The 19,703-nt window shown below is 41.0% G+C and overlaps 2 protein-coding genes across 3 annotated transcripts in view; one reads left to right on the top strand and one right to left on the bottom strand.

The window, feature by feature from the left end:
* The window catches only part of vrk2 (VRK serine/threonine kinase 2), a 38,900-nt gene extending 29,565 nt beyond the window's left edge, over nt 1-9,335 (top strand). Inside the window, exons 12-14 of one of the 2 annotated variants that reach the window (XM_039783864.1) lie at nt 1,962-2,111; nt 7,072-7,254; nt 8,031-9,335. In XM_039783864.1, the coding sequence (XP_039639798.1) occupies nt 1,962-2,111; nt 7,072-7,254; nt 8,031-8,450 (753 nt within the window). In that variant the 3' untranslated portion in view covers nt 8,451-9,335. The remainder of the gene's footprint in view (nt 1-1,961; nt 2,112-7,071; nt 7,255-8,030) is intronic. The other variant, XM_039783865.1, reaches the window with a different exon arrangement.
* Nucleotides 8,466-19,703, bottom strand: part of fancl (FA complementation group L) — a 38,580-nt gene continuing 27,342 nt past the window's right edge. Inside the window, exons 8-14 of the mRNA XM_039783866.1 lie at nt 16,993-17,143; nt 15,752-15,835; nt 12,272-12,317; nt 10,368-10,449; nt 9,432-9,548; nt 8,979-9,050; nt 8,466-8,595 (exon numbers count right to left, since the gene is read on the bottom strand). Of these exons, the coding sequence (XP_039639800.1) occupies nt 8,563-8,595; nt 8,979-9,050; nt 9,432-9,548; nt 10,368-10,449; nt 12,272-12,317; nt 15,752-15,835; nt 16,993-17,143 (585 nt within the window). The 3' untranslated portion in view covers nt 8,466-8,562. The remainder of the gene's footprint in view (nt 8,596-8,978; nt 9,051-9,431; nt 9,549-10,367; nt 10,450-12,271; nt 12,318-15,751; nt 15,836-16,992; nt 17,144-19,703) is intronic.

Genomic DNA, 19,703 nt, shown 5'->3' with positions numbered 1-19,703 from the left:
GGTGGAATCCAGGCGTTAGGCCGCCCGCTCATTTACAGATATGACTGGTTTAAGTCGAGTTCCATATCATCTCAAGTCAAATAGTCACAAAACACATTGGGGTGGCCCACCCAACTATTTGCTGGCCATGAATATTGTGACCCACGGTAATAACGACAGAGATTCATACATTCAGTATGATGTCATCCCCCTGTCATGTGCTACTCAAAATACTACTACTACTACTACTACTACAACTACTTTCAAAATATGATCCACCGTGCTCACGGCGGATCATGGCTGTAAGTCATGGCCGCAGCCGTTACGCAACAAATCTGGACCTGGTGGGTATCGACGCACGGCAGAGCACGGAGCCGACACACAGCCGTTCTGCAGCTGGTGGAAATTCAGGCTAACAGCACAGAGTCTGGAAACCAACGAGATGGCCGTGTTAGCGGGCCAGGAATGCTGGTGTCAAACGGTTAGCCTAGCGCCTGTAAAACTGGAACTATTCTTCTCAGGGCTTTACACAGCCCAACATGCTTGGAGATGTTTGCGGGGTTATTTTTTTGTGTGGACATCTTGTATGATGTACTTATTTCTTTCTGATACAAGTATTAATATTTCTATATCCTATATACATTTTTAAAGTGGGTATGGGGCACATACAGTACAGTAGACTATAGAGCAGTGTGGAATTTACATATGGTGTTGTATAGAAAATCTGTTGTTTTAGGGGGTGTATGTGTCCTTGCTACAGAACGTGTAAACACTTATTAGCTTATTGGTTTGAAGCATTTGATAACAGGTTTTTATTTTAAACATAAATGCAGTCAGTCAGTCAGTGGGGTTGCATTCAGTGAACATGCAACAACTAAAGTGTTGGTCACAAAGATTCCCGTTCCCTCCGTTGAGGCTCTTAACCCCCCCACCCACCCAGAGTGCAGAAACGTGACCGCAGTAAAGGGCAGGATTAACCTGCAGGTGTATAGCTGGAGAAGGATTCCCCTCCAACTCACCAGGATCACTTCTTGACCCCTTCGGGCCCGGCGAGTGCCCTCTCAATGGCCCAATTTGAAGAAGTTGATGACACACACTTTCCACAGCACAGGGTGTCTCCAATTATGCTCACGATTTGCTCTCCTCTCCTTGTGTCATTTAATTTCTATGCTAAAGTGCTGGCCAGTTTGATCCCTAGTTAAACAGAAGTGGCCATTTACTGGCGGTGTAGTGCGGAGAGTAAATGTCAGCAGAGATAAAGGCCATCCAGCGGGCGCGTTTACTCAATCATTTGCCATTAGTGTTGTATAAATATATCATTATTTTCTGGATGATTATAGTTGGACAAAGTTTTATTTAAGAAAAGTCAAACAAAAGAAAGCAACCCGACATTTTAGTGCCATCTGAAGGAAGTTGCTGTACAAAAGCAGCTAACACTGGGTTCAATTTCCTGGGGAATTTTAAAACACGGTAACATAGCAGCACCTGATACTGTACATCTGTGTAACATAAGCTATTTGCACGGCAGTAGTATTACTAGGTGTGTAAGAAGGTTCGTGCAGCACACTCACACGGGATAAGCAAAGTCTGTATTTTACTTAAACTTACAGTACTGACATTATCCCCCACATATGATGGCAAGGCTTTCATTCATAATTGCCAACGCAGCCAATACAACCCCGAGTCACAGAGATGCCAAATCCCTCTGGACTAATATTATCACACAAACTCTGTGTTTGGCGAAACTTGGTTGGTAATTTGCGGCAACATTTTTTTTACTTGATAAATTACAGACATGGCAGATTCGCAGAGGATATAAGATCACAGAAGACTTCCACAAGTATTACAAACTGCTAGAGGTGCCCAGGTAACACTAGTCCTGTGCGTAAAGGGCTTTAACAATGCAAGTTAAGAGTTCAGTGGTAAAAAGAGCAGGACATGGAAATGTTGGGGATGGAATCATCCGAGCATTGTCTCAACAGAAAGCAGGACGAGCCAGAGGGCCCTACAGAGCCAAGGCCGTGGCCACCGAGCCGGATGATGAACAAGAGGAGGAGGAGAAGATGAAGTCTAAATCGGCGCCAGCTCGCCACATAAGAGGACCACCCCGCCCCAGACCTCAGTCACAACCGGTAAGCGTTGGGCAACGTATCCATATTATATCCACATCGATATATGAGCAGGGTTTCCACGGGGTCTTTAAAAGTCTTAAAGTCTAACCTCTTTAAATCAAAATTGTGTTCAAAGCCTAAAATCATTTTAAACCGGTCTAAATGTTCTTTGAAATGCTCCCGCATGCTCCCTCTGTTGTAGTTCTTTCTTCACAACTCCAAATCTAATTTCGCTGTATTACGACTACAAATGAGACCAACATGCTTATATTGCAGCCGAGTGCAAGGCTGCGTGAGCGTCTTTCCAAACAGATTTTGTTCTTTGATTTTTTTGTCGTGATATACAGTAGGTCTTAAATTCCATTTATAATGGTCTTAAAAAGTCTTTAATTTGACTTGATGAAACCTGCAGAAACCCTGATGAGACTAGATATTGTCTTAAATTTGGGATATCTTAATAATGTGATAATAAAGTATACAAGAATTATAATAGTGTTGTCTATTCCTGGATTTACAGGCTACATTACAGTAAAGTGATTTTCTGAACTTACTAGCTATTATTGTCCTTTACCCACTTAAGCTTAATTTATACTTCTGCGTAAAATCTTTGCCAATGCTAGGTACGTAGAGACCCAAACCTAATACATCAATACGTCAATACAGCATAGTATCGCAATATTTTCCTTGGCATTACTGTATTGATACTCTGATGCCAAGTATCGAACTTTTATTATATAAATGGCACATGACAATTTAACTTTTTGTCCTATAATAATATAATAAAATCAATTGCTTTGTCAGTCCACTAAATGGACCGGACCATTAAATTGAAGTGAGAGGAAAACACAGAGGGCAGGGGCACTTGACACAGCAAAGTCTTTACTTTCATAACCCTTTAGAAAGTCTGGTGATGGATTTGATATGTTGTGATGAGACATTTACCCAGCCTGAGGTTAGATGGGTGGGGGAGGGAAGGAGGAGGTTTCTTTGCTGAATGAACTTTCATATTGATTTACTCTTTTCAGTTGTTATGTTGTCATTTCTGTATATTGGCTGTCATTTTTTTAATATGAATAGAAAAGAAGTAGGCCACTTCTAAGAATGTGTGTTGGCAGTACAGCGGAATAGCACAAAAACCCCACCTTCAAGCTCAATTTAAGGCTAAGTTGGAGGGTTTTATATGTACTAAATATATGGATATTTAAGCTTGGACGATATTAAGAGATCATTGATAGTCAAACGTGCAACCCCTGTTGTGAATTTCACTCTATATTCAGTCTCTCTCGCTTTCTCTATGCTTCACCGCATTGCTGTAGCATATCCCAAAAATAATTAACAAAAAGTAACATGGCTAGCATAGGTCTGACACCAATATCTCCAGCAGAAAATATGTCCGCACTCGTTAGCTAAAATAATGCAAATGCCATATATTGCAATTTTTTAAACCAAACGAAAAAGAAAAGCCAGAGAAACATGAACAGAGTCAATCAACCCTCAATCATTGGGGCTTTTCGCAAAGGCATCAAAATAATGTAGAAACGTTACAGTCAACGGTGGCCAGACTGTACTGTAGTTTTAAACTTGACAGAGGAAACCGAACTAAACTTTAGGCTTCTGAAATAATCAATGAGTTCAACGCCCAGAGTCTCTCTTAAAGTGATGGTTCGGAGTAATTCACCCTAGGGTCCTTTGCACCATGACCTCGAGCCAAACACCCCCTCCAGAAGCTTTTTTCACCTGGGTCGAACATTGAGAGAGTTAGCTAGAGTAGCGTTATCAGCTGAATAGCTTAGCGCAGGGGCTAATGGACCCACATTTGTATCTCGTAAGTTACCCCACTAATAATGCCCGAAATGATACCAAACGTCTACAAGTAGTACAAATAGGTTATACTCTCATAAAACGATGGATTGTAAAGTTTGTAAGTACACCAGAAGTTTATGTAAATAACACTTGCCTGCTGGCTTCTGCTCTCTGCTGTTGTTGTTGCTGCTGTAAGACGAGTGCTTAGGGCCGTCTACAAATTACAACACCAAAAAGAGATGCAACAAAAATATTTTTTAATTTAACTTTTTTTTTAAAGTAAGTGCTGTAGTATAACTAGCAGGAGACAAGTAATAATTGAGGTAAGTTTGGAGACATTACCTTATTTAATCATTGAATTAATAAGTATTTTTGTTGCATCTCTTTTCGGTGTAGTAATTTGTAGACGGCCCTAAGCACCTGCTCTAACCTGCAGGTAGCAGCAGCAGCAACAGAGAGCAGAAGAGAGTAAGCAAGTGTTCATAAACCTTCTACAATTGTGCTAATCATCGTTTTATGAATTATACCTATTTGTACTAACGTTAAACGTTGTTATTTCGAGTTCCATTATTTTGAGTGGGGTAACTTACAAGATCAAATATTGGGTCCATTAGCCCCCCGGGCTAAGCTATTCAGCTGATAACGCTACTACTAACTCTCTGACCGACAGGTAAAAAAGCCTTGTGAATAAATACTCGAACCATCACTTTAATGACATGCCTGATTAAAAATAAAGCTGTCTGCAGCTCTGCTAGGTTAAAAGTTTAGAGAATGTAATTGATATTTTCCTCCTAGATGCCTTATTATGACACTCGCCTGCAACCCATCTGCTATTAAGGGAAGACCGAGACATAAAGAAGGCCTGTGTGCCGAAATGCGTTGGTGCATATTTTTTTTTACCCTTTGCTATGCATTAGCCGCATTAAGAGGGCCTTGGTTTTCATGCTAGTCTGATACCATCCACTATTAATTAGCATGTTAATTTGTATGACCCGACCCGATCGATGGATAACAACAAAAGTTGATTGATCAGATTTATTGATCTCAGCATGCCCTTGTGTAATATAGCGGTTACTGCCACTTTGTGGGCACTGATGGGTAATGCAACATATGCGTATTTTTTGGTGTGTGTGTGTGTGTGTGTGTGTGTGTGTGTGTGTGTGTGTGGGGTTGTTAATTTAGTTTTTTTCTTCGAGCAATATCGACGGTAGAATTTCAATATCGCCCAACCATAATGTAGGCCATATGTTTTCACGACATACCAGGATGCACTTGTGTCGAGACACGGCAACCAATCATCACAACAACAAAAAGCCTTTTAATTTGGAGTCTATTCCAGAAGGCAGGCAGAGAGCCTGAAACGTCACGTAACAGGGTCCCCACATGGTCTTAAAAGTATTTCAAAAATCTAATTTAATATTATAAAAATAAGGCTTTAAAAGTATTGAATTACTTTTAAAAATGTCTTCATTTTTTTTCTTGTCCTTTTTTAGTAGGATTATATAAATGCCAGTATGTCATAAATAAATATTTTGTGGGTAATGTTTAAATTTACTTCCTTTTGTACTTTTAGTTTCATAGCATAAAAGCTCTAAACATGAAAAATCTTTAAAAAAAATTTATGTTATTAGAGTACAAACCCAATTCACAATTTTTTTTTTATTAAAATCAGGTAACGTAACTTAGTAAATACTTCTTTTCTCAGGCTTAAAATCCACAGATATTCCATTATATGGATGTAAAGTTGGCATTAAATTCCATCCTAGGTGATGTTAAAAAGGTATTACATTTAATTTTGAGAACCCTGGGGGTGTCCTGTATGAAATAATGCATGTTCCCAAGTAATAGTTAGAACTGTAATGGTTTTATTAAGTACTCATATTGGTTCTCGGTTGGCAAGTACCCAAATGTAAGTACTTGGTGTAAAACAAAAATTGGTATTGATGCACCGAAAACCCAGCGTTTCTCTCAGTTTTCACTAAACCAGAGGCCTGTACTATAAAGCAAGATCAACATGGCCTGGATTTCTTTCAGTTCCCCGGCTTCACCAAACCTAACAACCGCGGTCCCGCATTAGCTGTGTCACGACGGTGGTTAACGACTAGTTCAATCAACCCAGGCTTTCCCAATCCAGCGGCGCGCACGTTCACATAAGAGGCAGTGTTTGCATAGCATGACCAATCGCAAACATCTACCAGAGCCGTATATTTTATATAAGAAGAGCAAACTATAATTCTACATAAATATGAAGAACACAGACACTGTTTTACAGGCAAACGTAATACAGTCGCTGCTTCCTAAAACAGGAAGGAAAGCTCGCAAAAAAATAGCCGACGCTGTAGATGCGTAAATCACAAGGCTTATCAATATCACTTCCCCATCAGTCAGGACCAAGCGCTGACCATAATTACACTTGTGCTTTCCTTAAACGGTCGTTGTTTTAGCCTTTTATTTCAGTTGCAACCCTGGCAGTGGAAGCGATCGTGAGAGCAAATGAAATGTATAAAAACATAACTCAAACCGATGTGTGCATTGGCAACACACGGCTCAAGAAGCCGACAAATAGCCTATACGTAATTCCCTCCGCTGAAAGTCTCTAAAATATCTTTCATAAAAATACCCATCGGGGAATGTTAACGGGGTTGTCGGTCTCTAAATGTTTTAACTTTTCTGAGCACACTTCTCTGTCTCCGTGCACCGAGCTCCACCGGATCTACTAAGAACGGTGACGCCGTTATCAATCGAGTATGGATTGGTCAGTAGCTTTTACACCGGTTGATCTCTGATCTCCAACATAACCTGCTCCCGACCAGAACCGATCCAGATCCTCAGGGTGTTGGACCATTGACAGTTCCCTAAACCCTTTCCCCAAAACACCGGTTGTCCAATCACAGTCTAGCTTTGCATTTCTTTTGTTACGGTGATTTAACCCGGTAACAAGTGATCCACCGCCGTGATACACAAAACCCTGGGTGGAACCTGAAGTTACCTCATTAACGCCAAAAATTGCTTCATAGTACAGGCCTCAAAACAGGGCACATTTAGGGTGTAAACACAGATACATGTTAATCATATCATTGAACTCAACGAGACCAAGTAATCCAGTCAAACTAAAATATTTATGAATCAATAATGACATGAAATAATTTTTTCCTATTTTCCTGTTTGCTCATACAAGGAAGAGGGAGTTGTGCCTGCTGTCAGCAGATCATTGAGGCGAAGACCTGTGGTGTCTTATGAAGAAGACAGTGAAACGGAGGAGGAAACCGAGGAGGAAGAGGAAGAGGAGGCCAGACCCAGACCCATCCCTGCATGCTATCTGAGAGGCCCTCCGATCGGCCCCAGAGCTCAGCCTAAACAGGTGTGAGGCCAGAGCAGCCGGGCTCTGCGTAGGACTGCTTTTAATTTGCCGTGTAAAAACTGCATTAACACCTTTTGCTTTAGACAAATGTTACAAAACTGGCTCCAACCAAGTACTTTATTGTCAATAAGCCTTTGTAAAAGTTTTAAACCTTTCAAATGTCTTGTTCTCAAGTTCCTCAAGAATGTCCAGCATCCAGTTGGTCAATCAATCTTTCACATGTATTACAGTCAAGTTGTTTAAAGTGCTCATATTATGCTCATCTTCAGGTTCATAATTGTATTTAGAGGTTATATCAGAATAGTTTAACATGTTTAAATTTTCAGAAAACATATTTTTGTTGTACCGCACATTGCTGCAGCTCCTCTTTTCACCCTGTGTGTTGAGCTCTGTTTTAGCTACAGAGTGAGACCTCTCACTTCTGTTCCATCTTTGTTGGGAGTCGCACATGCTCAGTAGCTAGGTAAGGACTACTAGCCAGTCAGAAGCAGCGTGTGAGGGCGTGCCGCGCTAGGTGAGCATTATAACTAATATATTGTTACAAAGTGACCCACGTTTGTCTCTGAAGTAAAGGCTGGACTACAATAGAGCTGTTTGGAGCAGTTTGTGAACAGCGTTTTCTGTTGGTTGTGGTAAAGACTTTGGGCTTTTTCACTTTGTAAACCTATAACGTGCACAAAAAGATAACGCAATAAAGGAAAGGGGGGGAAAAAGCATAATATGAGCACTTTAAGGTTATACTGTCAGTTCTAAAAGAGCATACACCTCTTTAACAGAAAACTAAACCCAAATGGAACGGCAAGAAAATGGACGCCCGCACCGTGACAGAGAGTCAGGAAGGACGACTCCACGTGCAAAGGACCAAACTCATATCGACGAAGTGTGACGCCAACGATCGAACACGCGCAGACTACGACAGGGGCTGGGCCGGTCTAAAGGAGGCTCACCCTCGGGCCAAGCCGGTGCTCCTGCACAGAGAAGGCCACAGCCATCGACAGTGTTGCCACGGCGACCTGTGTTACGAACACAGACACGGCTTTGGTGAATGGGACGGGTCTGCTGCAGTCAGAGGTCCAGAACAGGAAGCTGGTCCCGCACAGAGGAAGGGGCCGTTTTCTTGGTTTCTCTTTGTGGGCGTCTTCCTTTCCCTGGGTGCTGCTCTCTGTGTTTGTCATAGTGTATTTAAACCCACTTGAACAAGACAACTTTTTTGGCCAGTGTGTGGGGTCTGCTAGTTTCTGCATGGTCTCTCAAGCCGTTTCCCAAATGTCGAGGTGGCCGCCGACAGGAACACAAAGCCACTTCTCATCACTTCTGGGCCGCCATTTTCACAGTAATAGGCTGAAAGAGAAGGAGAAGTTTATTCTGCCTATTCAGAAGTGAGCTCTCATTTCAGACTGGACTGTAAGATGAAGGACTCCCAAATGCACTCAGAAAAAAAAAAATCATATACACGAATAAAACTGCCTTTGAATTAACGGCATGCTGCATGGACAGATATCCAGGATCGTACTCCTTTATCACATGAGGAGTAGCGTGAGTGAAACGGACTGAATGCATCGTATAGTTATGCGAACACACTCGGCAGCCTTTCAGCAAACGAGAAGCCGACGTGACGTACAAAGCCATGCTCATTAAGCCTGCTGAATGTCTATTGACTGTGCGGGCCCTTTATGAAGCCCGGTGGAGGCAGCTGTCAGTCACGCTGTGAGACGCACACATACCTTGCTGCAGTAAGGACACTCTCCAAAAACAATGTTGAAGCTCTGCCTGCTGGAGGGCAGCGCTCGCAGCCACTGAAGCAAAAGGACAAAGAAGAAGGAAAAAAAAAAAAAAAGACCATCAAATCATTACCTTGGATGTAATGTGTCGGTGTGTCAAGTGACAACACTTGTTTTCAATGTACATGTATTACTGCACACTTTAGCTGTGATTATCTGACATGTAGCATTTTAAAGTCTTGTATGTGAACTTTGAGTCCTTCCTGCCACTTTTTGTAGGCTTTAAAAAGAGATGAATATCCTTAGTCTCATTGAATAAAGAGTATATAGTGCATGTCATTTCCTCATGCTGAACTGAAACACCGGCCTATTCAGTGTGTGTGTGTGTGTGTGTGTGTGTGTGTGTGTGTGTGTGTGTGTGTGTGTGTGTGTGTGTGTGTGTGTGTGTGTGTGTACCTCATACAGACAGGCCTGGTGGAAGGGCTGGCCACAGCGAGGGTCATTACACACTTGATCAGGGATCGCAGCATCAAGACGATAGGAGTAACAGATCCCACACTCAACGCTGAAACTCTATATACACACACACACACACACACACACAAATATTCAGCTTGCTTTCTCCCATACACTATGGTTACAGACTCGTAAGATTTGGCTCCTGTGTAAACACTCAGTGTTAAACCCCCGCTAGCTTAAACTCCAGTGCTGACATCACCCTGTGTCACCCCGAGTTCTCCCTTCCTCTGCAGGCACACCGACACAAACTCGCCTTTTTCTCTCTCCGCTCTCGTTTGCATTTTGGCATAATGAGAAGCTCCTGTTTTTCTGGAGCGATCCATTAAGAGAGGATGGCAGGTAAAAAAAAAAAAAAAAAATCAACATCTGGTCAACTCAACTTTTTTTTGCACTCCTCTGAATGTTAATGAAGCTAAGGCATTAATCACCGCGGCGACAGCGAATAAACACGACGCCCTTTTAACCCGTGCGCAGAGAGGGGAGGGGAAAGAACGGGTGTTAAAAAAAAAAAAAGATAAGTGATTTTTGCGTGATTAAAGCGATTTGATAGAGCAGAGAATATTGCCATCTTTGTTATTCTAATGATCTTTTCTGTAAACAACCCAATTAAAAAGGAGAATTTGTGCCCACCGCATTGGAGAGAAAAAAACTAAACAGTGAGAGAAAGAAATATGGAAATAAACAGAAAAATAGGCGATAGCGTATGTCCGCCCCCTTATAACTCGAAGCTCAAAGAGACGCACAAACAGGAGTATGCATGCATAGATGGAAACACACACACACAACACACACACACACAACACAGCTCCTTGAGGTAACAGTGGTGGGAATGGACATGTTTGAAATGGAAAGGGGGGCAACTGTGTCACGTACAGATTTTTCGTGGGTGGCAGGTGACGGGAATTCGATCTCCAAAACATCCCGGAGGTTGTGCAAGACGCTGCAGTCCGGGTTCCTGCCAGCAGACCACAGACAGCTTCTTCACACACTAATTAAGCACATGCAAATGAGCCTGCAAAGACACTGGAGGATGATTAGGAGACTTTCACCATTGGTGGGAAAAAAAGTTAAATAAAAAAACAACGAGCATTTCTGCTGCTTCAAACGGAACAGTGGTGGAGGAAGATTTTTTTTACCTCCAGACGTGTGATGCGAGGAGGCAAATGTTGAAACCTCTGGAGATTTTAAACATGTACTCTAACTTAACATGAAGTGGAACTGTGTGTGTGTTTTTTTTTTCAGGGTGATAATCAGAGTGATTGTTTGTAAAATGGTGAAAAGAATAGGATTGGACGATATGCTCAAAGTTGACAGATCACTCGAAAACACCAAAATCGACAATGAATGGATCTGCCAGTGTCGTCGTACTCGAGACCGGTCTCCAGAACCCTTTTTAAAAGGTCTCGTCTCGGAATCTAGCGTATTTTTGGGAGCGTGCCTATGTTCCCACAGCCCTATGGTCCCACATTTCTAAGATTGTTTTTCCAAAATTGGTACCTATGTTCCCACATTTCCTTTTTCATAAATTTCTATCAGATTTTATCTCCCTAACCCTAAAAAATGTTAGGAGGTTAGTGGGAGGATAGGGCTTAAATTGCAGGGAAATGTAGGAACACAAGACCTAATTTTGAAAATGTCATTGGGCCTCATTTTAAGAAAAATCTTAGAAATGTGGGACCATAAGGCTGACACCGTATTTTTACTCGCTCTCGTCTCGGTCTCAGATAAAGAGGACTCAGGATTTTATTTCAAGACCGGCTAAGACCAGATGGCAGTAATAAGAGGTGAATGAAGAAGAATCTTAATTTGTTTTCTGTGTTTTTTTATGGCAAGGTGGATCCCTTGAGATTAATTTGAGCAGTTCCTATGGTTAGCATTTTCCGCATTTGATCATGCCATGCCAGACCTTCCTCCACAGCGCTGCAGAGGAGGGTCTGGCTAGTCCACACAGCATTCCGGGATGGGAGAAAAACGTGCTCTGGTTTATCGGCATTTATTTAAACCAATCACAATCGTCTTGGGCGGGGCTAAGTGCCGGACGGAGCCACGGTGCCTCTGCAAAATAGCCTCTGGAAGGAACTTTTTTTTGGTGGAATGTGTGTACGTTCAAAGGTTGTTTTAGTCGTGCAACAGAAAACTCAGACTGGACAGATAGTCTAGTAGAGGTGTTGAAACTAATAAAATAATCGATGCATGGAATCGTGGACATGGACGATGCTGCATCGATAATCGGCAGGCTCATAATCAATTATTTCTGTTTACGATTTAATGTAGGCCTAACAACATTTCGGTTTACATATTCTGGTATGTTTTGCACATTCAGGAAGTGCCATGTGCTCTGTGCTGTAGTTTTATGTATCCAATTTATTTAGTATTAGAGCACTGCAGAATGTTTTGTTTTTGAAGCTTGAAAAGCTATGAATTAAATATCCTACATGGCTTTATTAGAAAAATGTATTTGACGCATCGTGATATCGAATCGAATTGAATCGCTGACATGAAAATCGTAATCGAATTGGGAGATGAGTGAAGATTCTACCTCTACTAGCTAGCTGTCTGGATTCACCCTGCAGAGATCTGAGGAGCAGTTGACCATCCCAGTTTAAAATCCCAACACAAGAGAAGCAGAAGGTGAGGGACATCTGGTTGAAAATGAGGCCGAATATGATATTTTGATCATGGTGTGACTCTGCTGAAAGTCAGTCAATGATTAGACTGCATTATCGCACAGTGCAAAAGGCCGAGGTAAAAGCTCGGTGATGCAGACAACACCTTACCACAAGTGCATGTTGGCGTTCAGCTTATTCCTCAGCGGAGTCACCACTGCAACAACAACACACACACAAAAAAAAATAGAATTATTGGTTGTTGGATGTAAACTGTACTACACCTAAAAGCCTTGAATTGGATTTCAAGCACCTGCAGATGCATTATTACTTTATATCAGCCCTCAGAATAATTTGAAAAAAAAACACACACTCTGCATAGCCTCAAACGCCATCTCTTATTTGACAACACCACCCCGTTGGTTCACCGCTGTCAGAATGAACCATGGCTGCTTCCTTCTGTTCCACAGGGGAGCTTTGTCTCCGCGCAGCACTCATCACTTTCACTTTGTTTGTTATTCCTACATGCAAAAAGCAATATTTCTGCACGACCCGTCGCATTTGAGGGTCAGCGCCTGCCTCCCGTCTCGGTGGCGGAAGTGTGTATGTGTTTAATATCTTTTATTTTTTTTTTTTTTTAGTTGCATTGCTAGGCAACAGGCTAGGAGTCGCATGACCTTGGATTTACAGAAACAATGGCCGACAATTGACGGGGACTTAAATGGAAAGCTGGAGCCCCGTGCTCGCAGAATGAGAACTTGCCATTCTGACATGACAACAGACAATAGGCAACGTTCAACCCGCCTGGTTGGAGTCAAGACTTGGACATCACTAAAAAAGCAGATAGATATATATATATATATATATATATATATATATATATATATATAATACACATACACCTTATTTTTGTATTCATGCCTGATGGCTTCTCACTGATCTGATGTAAATAATAGTGGGCACACTGTACTTGAACTTGATCCTCAGCTGGCAGATTTATGTGAAAACAGACATTTGGATGGCAGTGATATGGGCTTATGAAGAGGCTCAGGACATCAGTGATGAAGCAATTCATCTATTTGTTTTTAATATATAAATAATAAATAAATAATTTTAAGAAAACATGGCAAATGTGTGTATGTTTTAGCTTCTCAAATCTAAGGATTTTCTGCTTCTCCCTTTTCTGTTGCTGCTGCTGACCAATGTAAATGGAATATTTGGGGGATTTAGTTGGATAAAACAAGGAGGTTTGAAGATCAGGTCACTTTGTGCTCTGGGAAAAAAAATTCTCAGTATTTTCTGACATTTTATACCACTGACATTTTATATAGACTACATGAATAATCAAAGAAGTATTAATCGATTGGGTTAAATAACCCTGGATTCCCAATGCGACTACATGCTCAGTCACGCCAACATATCGGACGACAACATTTCTGATACAAATCAATTCATTTCAATGGAACTGCTGCAATCTGAGGAGATTTGTTGGCGCTTTTGCATAGAGTTCAATTTTGGGTCAACTTAAACTTGGAAATTTGCACCATTTACCAATTACAAACTGTCTTGATAGCAAGGGCGTAAACTCCACAGAGAAAGTGTCCCCATCACTTTCCAAATCCCAATTTTGTTCCGCTTTCGCTTCTTTTAACCATGACAAAGGCATCACATACAAACGACTCGTTCTGTTCTTACCTTTCACAATAAAAGTCCTAGACTGTGTGCATATTCGCAGGAAAGCATTTTGCATTTTTGTGTGGTTTATTCGTCACGCCTACAGAGTGTAAAGGCCTTTGGTCGGACATAATTCAGAGAAAGAAATGTTCATCGGAGTCATCTTCAAATATTAGCCTGTGTTTCAAACAGTACTGTGAAAAAGTGCTTGCTGGTATGTGCTGCGCTAATCAGACGTATCTGCAGTATACATATTTACATAACTTCATACATTTTTTGATTTGCATTCCTATTCCTAATAAAAACAACAGGGAATCAATCAAAGCTAAAGCAGCAAAGGGCAGTATCCCTGAGACAAAAACAGATGTTTGGTTTGTTTATTTTACTTTTTCATTTTTGTGCTTAAAGATGTAAATACAGCGTCTCAGTTCTCCTTTAGTTAAAACTATATATAATTTGTGATAGTTAATAACATGGTAATTTAGGCCACCTTTTTATTCTTTTGTTAGACTTCTAGAAAGCACAAAGACCAACTTCATTCTAATGTGTCATGTGCTAGGTTAATAGACATAAATGTTTTTGATTAGGGTGTGGAAGTAGTCCTTACTGTACGTCACTAAGCTTCCAGTGCCAGCTATTTCATGAGGTGAAGTAGTACTTTCTGCTATTACCATTCACTTGCTTACTGTCCGTTTGTCAGTTAAATTGGTAATGTTGAAAAGCTAGCAAGATTTTGAAAGTAGCATTTTTTTTTTTTTTAAATATATATCGGCCGATATATAGGAATATCGGATTTTTAAATCAAATATTTGTATCGTATCGGCCTTAAAAACCCTTTATCAGTTGGGCTCTAATCTCAGTTATTCTGGCTGATAAGACCTCTTCCCGGGACTCTGTGGCCGTTTTAGACTGATTAATTGACATCTTCCTGAGCCTCCAGTTAGCTCTGTTGCACCTGTTAGGGCGGGACACATGACTCCTTTATCATTCTTTTGGTAGATGAAATTTGCCAAGTATTAAGTTCCCATCTAATGTTGCGTTCATGCCACCTCGGAATAACCGGCACCGCCCCCCTGGTTACGTTGTTTTTCCGACTGGTAGCGTTCACATGGTCGCGATGCGTGTTCTTCTTCTTCTGTTATATTGGCGTTTGGCATAACAACTTTTTGCATGACTGCCACCAACGGTTGGCCGTAGCCGAGAGCATCAGGTGTGTGCAAACATGGAGGCCACAATAACAAAATATTTCTGCTGTTTTCTTATAAGAGCATCCAAACAGCACATCGCCAGGTGTTTGTTTGTGTTATCTGCAGGACAACCAACGGGAAAAGACACGGATAATGTGTTGTTTTTTTATACATAGGCCTATTTATGAATAATTTGAAACATTATGTCTGTGTATGTTTCTTGGCAGAGGCATTTGTCCACAATAAACAGTTTATTATCATTGAAATATGTTCAGTGAACCAAAGTCGCCTCCATCAAACGTCAGGTGTCAACAACGCGTTGACGCGAACTCTGTTATCAAAATCCAGCCCGAGTTTCCCTCCTCTGATTCCCACAGGACGTTACGTGAACGGTGACGTTTTCACTCGGAAAAACTTTTTCCGATGTCCACGAACGCACGGTAAGCTCCGGCCCACCTTCAACCTGAGCAGCGTCTAATCAGCGAGGAGAACTGAAAACACCTGTGTGGGTGTTCAGAGGCTTAAAATCAAGTTTCATCGCTGACTTTGATGACTGTCATCTCAGTGTGTCTCCTGCAAGTCCTAGAAGAACCTAAAGTACCTACTTCTTTACAAACCTCATGGCCTCCAGGTGAACGGTTATTATTTGAACAAGGAGAAGATTTCACATGCTCTGATACAGTGTGTCAGTTTGGGGGGGGTGTAATAGTGCAGATACACTTCGTGTGCTCTTGCACTGCCTGAAAACAAACTTTCAAGTGTTGCCATGTCTCTGGGGTTTCCTACCCACCATGCTCGGCCCCCAGCAGGCAGCACTCTGGTAGCATCTTAGGGTGTCTGGGATCCACCTCCACTTTGATGGATACGTTGTTTCCTGCGCGCACACACACACACACACACACACACACACACACACACACACACACACACACACACACACACACACACACACACACACACACACACACACACACACACAGATGTACAATTTACTTTTTTGTTCATTCGGATTGATTCTTGTTTTTTTGTTAGGGCTGGGCAATATATTGATATTATATCAATATCGTGATACAAGATTAGATCTTAGATTTTGGATGTCGTAATATCGTAATATAGTAAGTGATGTCATTTTTCTGAACTTACCAGACTGTTCTACTATTTTAGCCATTTAATCATTACATCCATGATGGTACTGATGATTATTTAATCAAAAAATCTATCTGTGTAAGTATTTTGTGAAAGCACCAATAACCAATAAGCTACAATAACGTCGCAATATCGGTATCGAGGCATTTGGTCAAAATATTGTGAGATTTGATTTTTCAGTGAGAGACTGTGTAGTTTGTGATACTGTGGTATACGTGTGGCTCGGGTGGTAGAGCAGTCGCCTACCAATCGGAAGGTTGGCGGTCCGATCCCTGGCCCTGCAGTAGGGCTGCACGATATGAGGAAAATATCTAATTGTGATTATTTTGACTGATATTGCGATATGCTTCACAATATTGGAGGGAATGATCATTTTTGTATATTTAAAAAAAAAAAGATTGAAGTGTGATTTTTTGCAAGGATCTGTACCAAACTACGTCCGTAGGATAGGATTTGTAGGCCGGGACGTCTCTGCAGCACCACAATACTTTATTTTAGAATGGTTTGACGCATATTTTGCCTTTAAGAAATATCGCGCCCCCCCCCCCCTGCAATTTGGACTAGTTCATATTGCAATTTCAATAAAATTGCGATTAATTGTGCAGCCCTACACTGCAGTCCCACATCGAAGCGCAAGACATCGTGCTACGTTGTGTAAATGCGTGTCAATGTTTATCTGATGAGCAGGTGGCACCTCGTATGGCAGCCTCGGCCACAGTGTATGAATGTGAATATGAATGGTGAATGGTTCCTGTACTATGTTAAAGCACTGTGAGTAGTCGTTAAGACTAGAAAAGCGCTATATAAATACAGCACAGCCCATTAACATATAAACTGTCTGGACTTGACTTTGCTGAGATCTCCTTTCATACAGTAATACAGTACCGATGGCGATCCGCCTCATAGTGTCGGACCGGCTGGCTTTTTCCGGCTCCAGGATCCAGGTCTTACTGTCAATCTCGTCCAGGACGTCCCAAAACTCGGTGAGGGACTCCAAAACCAGCAGGAACTGGTTGTGGAGCTGGTCCAGAGTACTCTAAACAAACCAGACCAGAACAAGCACAGCGCTCACTTACAATACTAGAGAAAAACTGACATTATGGCTGTGTGAATTTTAATCGCGATTTTCGGCTCGTAACGATCACAAAAACAATTAAGTGAGAAAAATGATTATTTTGCACATTACGTTTTGCAAGTAAACTCTTATTTTGTCTTGTGTTCTGAATGAAAAAAAAAAAAGCTCAAATGGGAAAAGTATTAAAGTGCCTATATTATGAAAAAAACACTTTTTCTGGGATTTGGGGTGTTCTTTTGTGTCTCTGGTGCTTCCACACACATACAAACTTTGAAAAAAATCCATCCATGCTGTTTTGAGTGAGATACGGTTTCTGAATGTGTCCTGCCTTCAGTCTCCTAGTGAGCTGTTCAAAATCGGCGATTTTGAAGAAATGAGCTGGCTAACCACAACCGTTAGCTCGTAGCGTTAGCGTTAGCCGGCTAATGCTAGCGCTAGCCGGCTTTTACAGTCTCTAGAGTTAGCTAGCTGACATGCTCTACATCTGAACTACTGAGCATGTGCGAGTGCAATCAAAGATAGTCCAGAAGAAGAAGATGAAAAGAGGTCTCACTCTGTAGCTAAAACAGAGACCAGGTGAAAAGAGGATCTGCAGCAGTGAGAGAGAGCTGTGCAGTACAACAACAATATGGTGTTTTTTGAAAATTAAACCATGTAAACCTATTCTGGTACAACCTTAAAATACAGTTATGAACCTGAAAATGAGCATAATATGGGCGCTTTAAGGGAAATTTCACAGTTCAAGGTAGAAGAAACGGTTCAACATTATGGGAAATACACTTCTTGCTTTCTTTCTGAGAGTTGGATGAGAAAAATTCTTTCAATTTCATGTCCGTTATTGAAGTATAGGGCTGGAGCCACAAGGTGGTTAGCCTAGCTTAGCGAGGGAAATTAATTTGCCACGTAGCTTGTTTGATTAGTCCGAAACAAACTGATATCAATCTTCTCTCATCTCACTCTCGAAAAATTAAATAAATAAAAAATGCTAGCAACTCTCAGGCTGTGCTTTGAGATAAATGCTAATGTTAGCATGCTCACAGTGACAATGAAAAGGCAGGCATAATGTTTACCACGTTCACCATCTTATTTGAGCATGTTAGCATGCCATCATTAGGTAATTAGAACTAACCAAACAAAAAGTACAGCTAGGGCTGCTGGGAATGTTTGTAGTTTTGCAGATGTTGGATGATGATGGCACTATGGAGATCACCAAAGTCCATAGGATTCATCCTCTGGGAAGTATTTACCCTCCAATTTGACCCATTTTTAAAAAGTTTCCATATCATAAATTTGGGTTTCTTTCCACCAAATTGTCAAAGAAACTAACGTGGATGGTTCCATACAACCATTACCCTTCACAGGTAAAATAAATGATCAGTTCACTACTTTTATTGAATTTGGGTGTTTTATTTAATTTCATAGCATTTGAAGAAAAAATAAATGACAAAAGAACGTTGAAAAAAAGTGAGAAAAATGTTGGAAAAAGTGAGAAAAACGCTGGGAAAAAAAAAAGTCAAAAACATCACAAAAATATCGACAAAAAACAAGGAAAAAGGTGACAAAAAACCTGGGAAAAGAAATGTGTCAAAAATGTTGACCCAGAAAAAACAAAGTTACGTGGTCGACGGGAAGACAACACAAGGGTTAATGACTTTACTAAACTTCATGGCAATCCATCTCATAGTTGTTGATCTATTTCAATGCTGCTAGCTTGGCTACAGATGCCAGACAGTATGCATTTCCTGCTTCTCATAATGTGAGGATCTGCTGCTTTTCCTCGTTAAAAACATAAAAAATAAAAATAAAGTCGTGAACGTATTTAGGTTATGACTTTTGTTTGGACAAAACAAGTAACTCAGATGTCTACAGTACAGCAGTTGTGCGCTGGAAAACTGATGTACATATTTTATGCTTTTCTGATATTTTATAGACCAAACTATTAACTGATAAACAGCAAGACATAACTAGCAGATTAATGATAACAGTAATTATTTCCTGCAGCACTCCGATGAAGGTTAAATGAAGCTCACTAAAGTACAGAATGCCTCACAGCATGGAAACAGTAAATTGTGAAGAGTGACAGAAGGGCAAAGAATCCTTCAAATGTATTATGTTTATAATAATTACATGGAAACACCACACTGAGGAGCTGTACATTTCTGCTTTTGAGCAACTGGAAAACAAAGGCAACTGGAGTGAACTAAAAGTGAAGATAGCAATTGACCAGTTGGTTAAAACTGTAACAACTCAAGGCACACACGCACACACGCACACACACTGAAGAGAAAGAGAGGCTGATAGAGGTGTCAGAGACCAATACAGATGGAATGAGAGGAAAAGAATTAGGGGAAAAAATGAACCAAAAATTATGGGTCATTGTGCCAGCACAGTGCACACAATTAAGCATCGTCCAGGTGCTGAGAGCCTCAGCAATTACAGCCCAATTAATGGCAGTGGCATGATTACGGTTACAGCTCAGGATAACTATGCTAGGCCCAGTTTAGAAAGAAAAGAAAAAAAA

Source organism: Perca fluviatilis, chromosome 19 (genome assembly GCF_010015445.1).
Source record: "Perca fluviatilis chromosome 19, GENO_Pfluv_1.0, whole genome shotgun sequence".
In the NCBI taxonomy this organism is placed as follows: domain Eukaryota; kingdom Metazoa; phylum Chordata; class Actinopteri; order Perciformes; family Percidae; genus Perca; species Perca fluviatilis.
The sequence above is the reverse complement of the archived record's forward strand: the minus strand, read 5'-3'. Positions and strand labels throughout refer to the sequence as shown.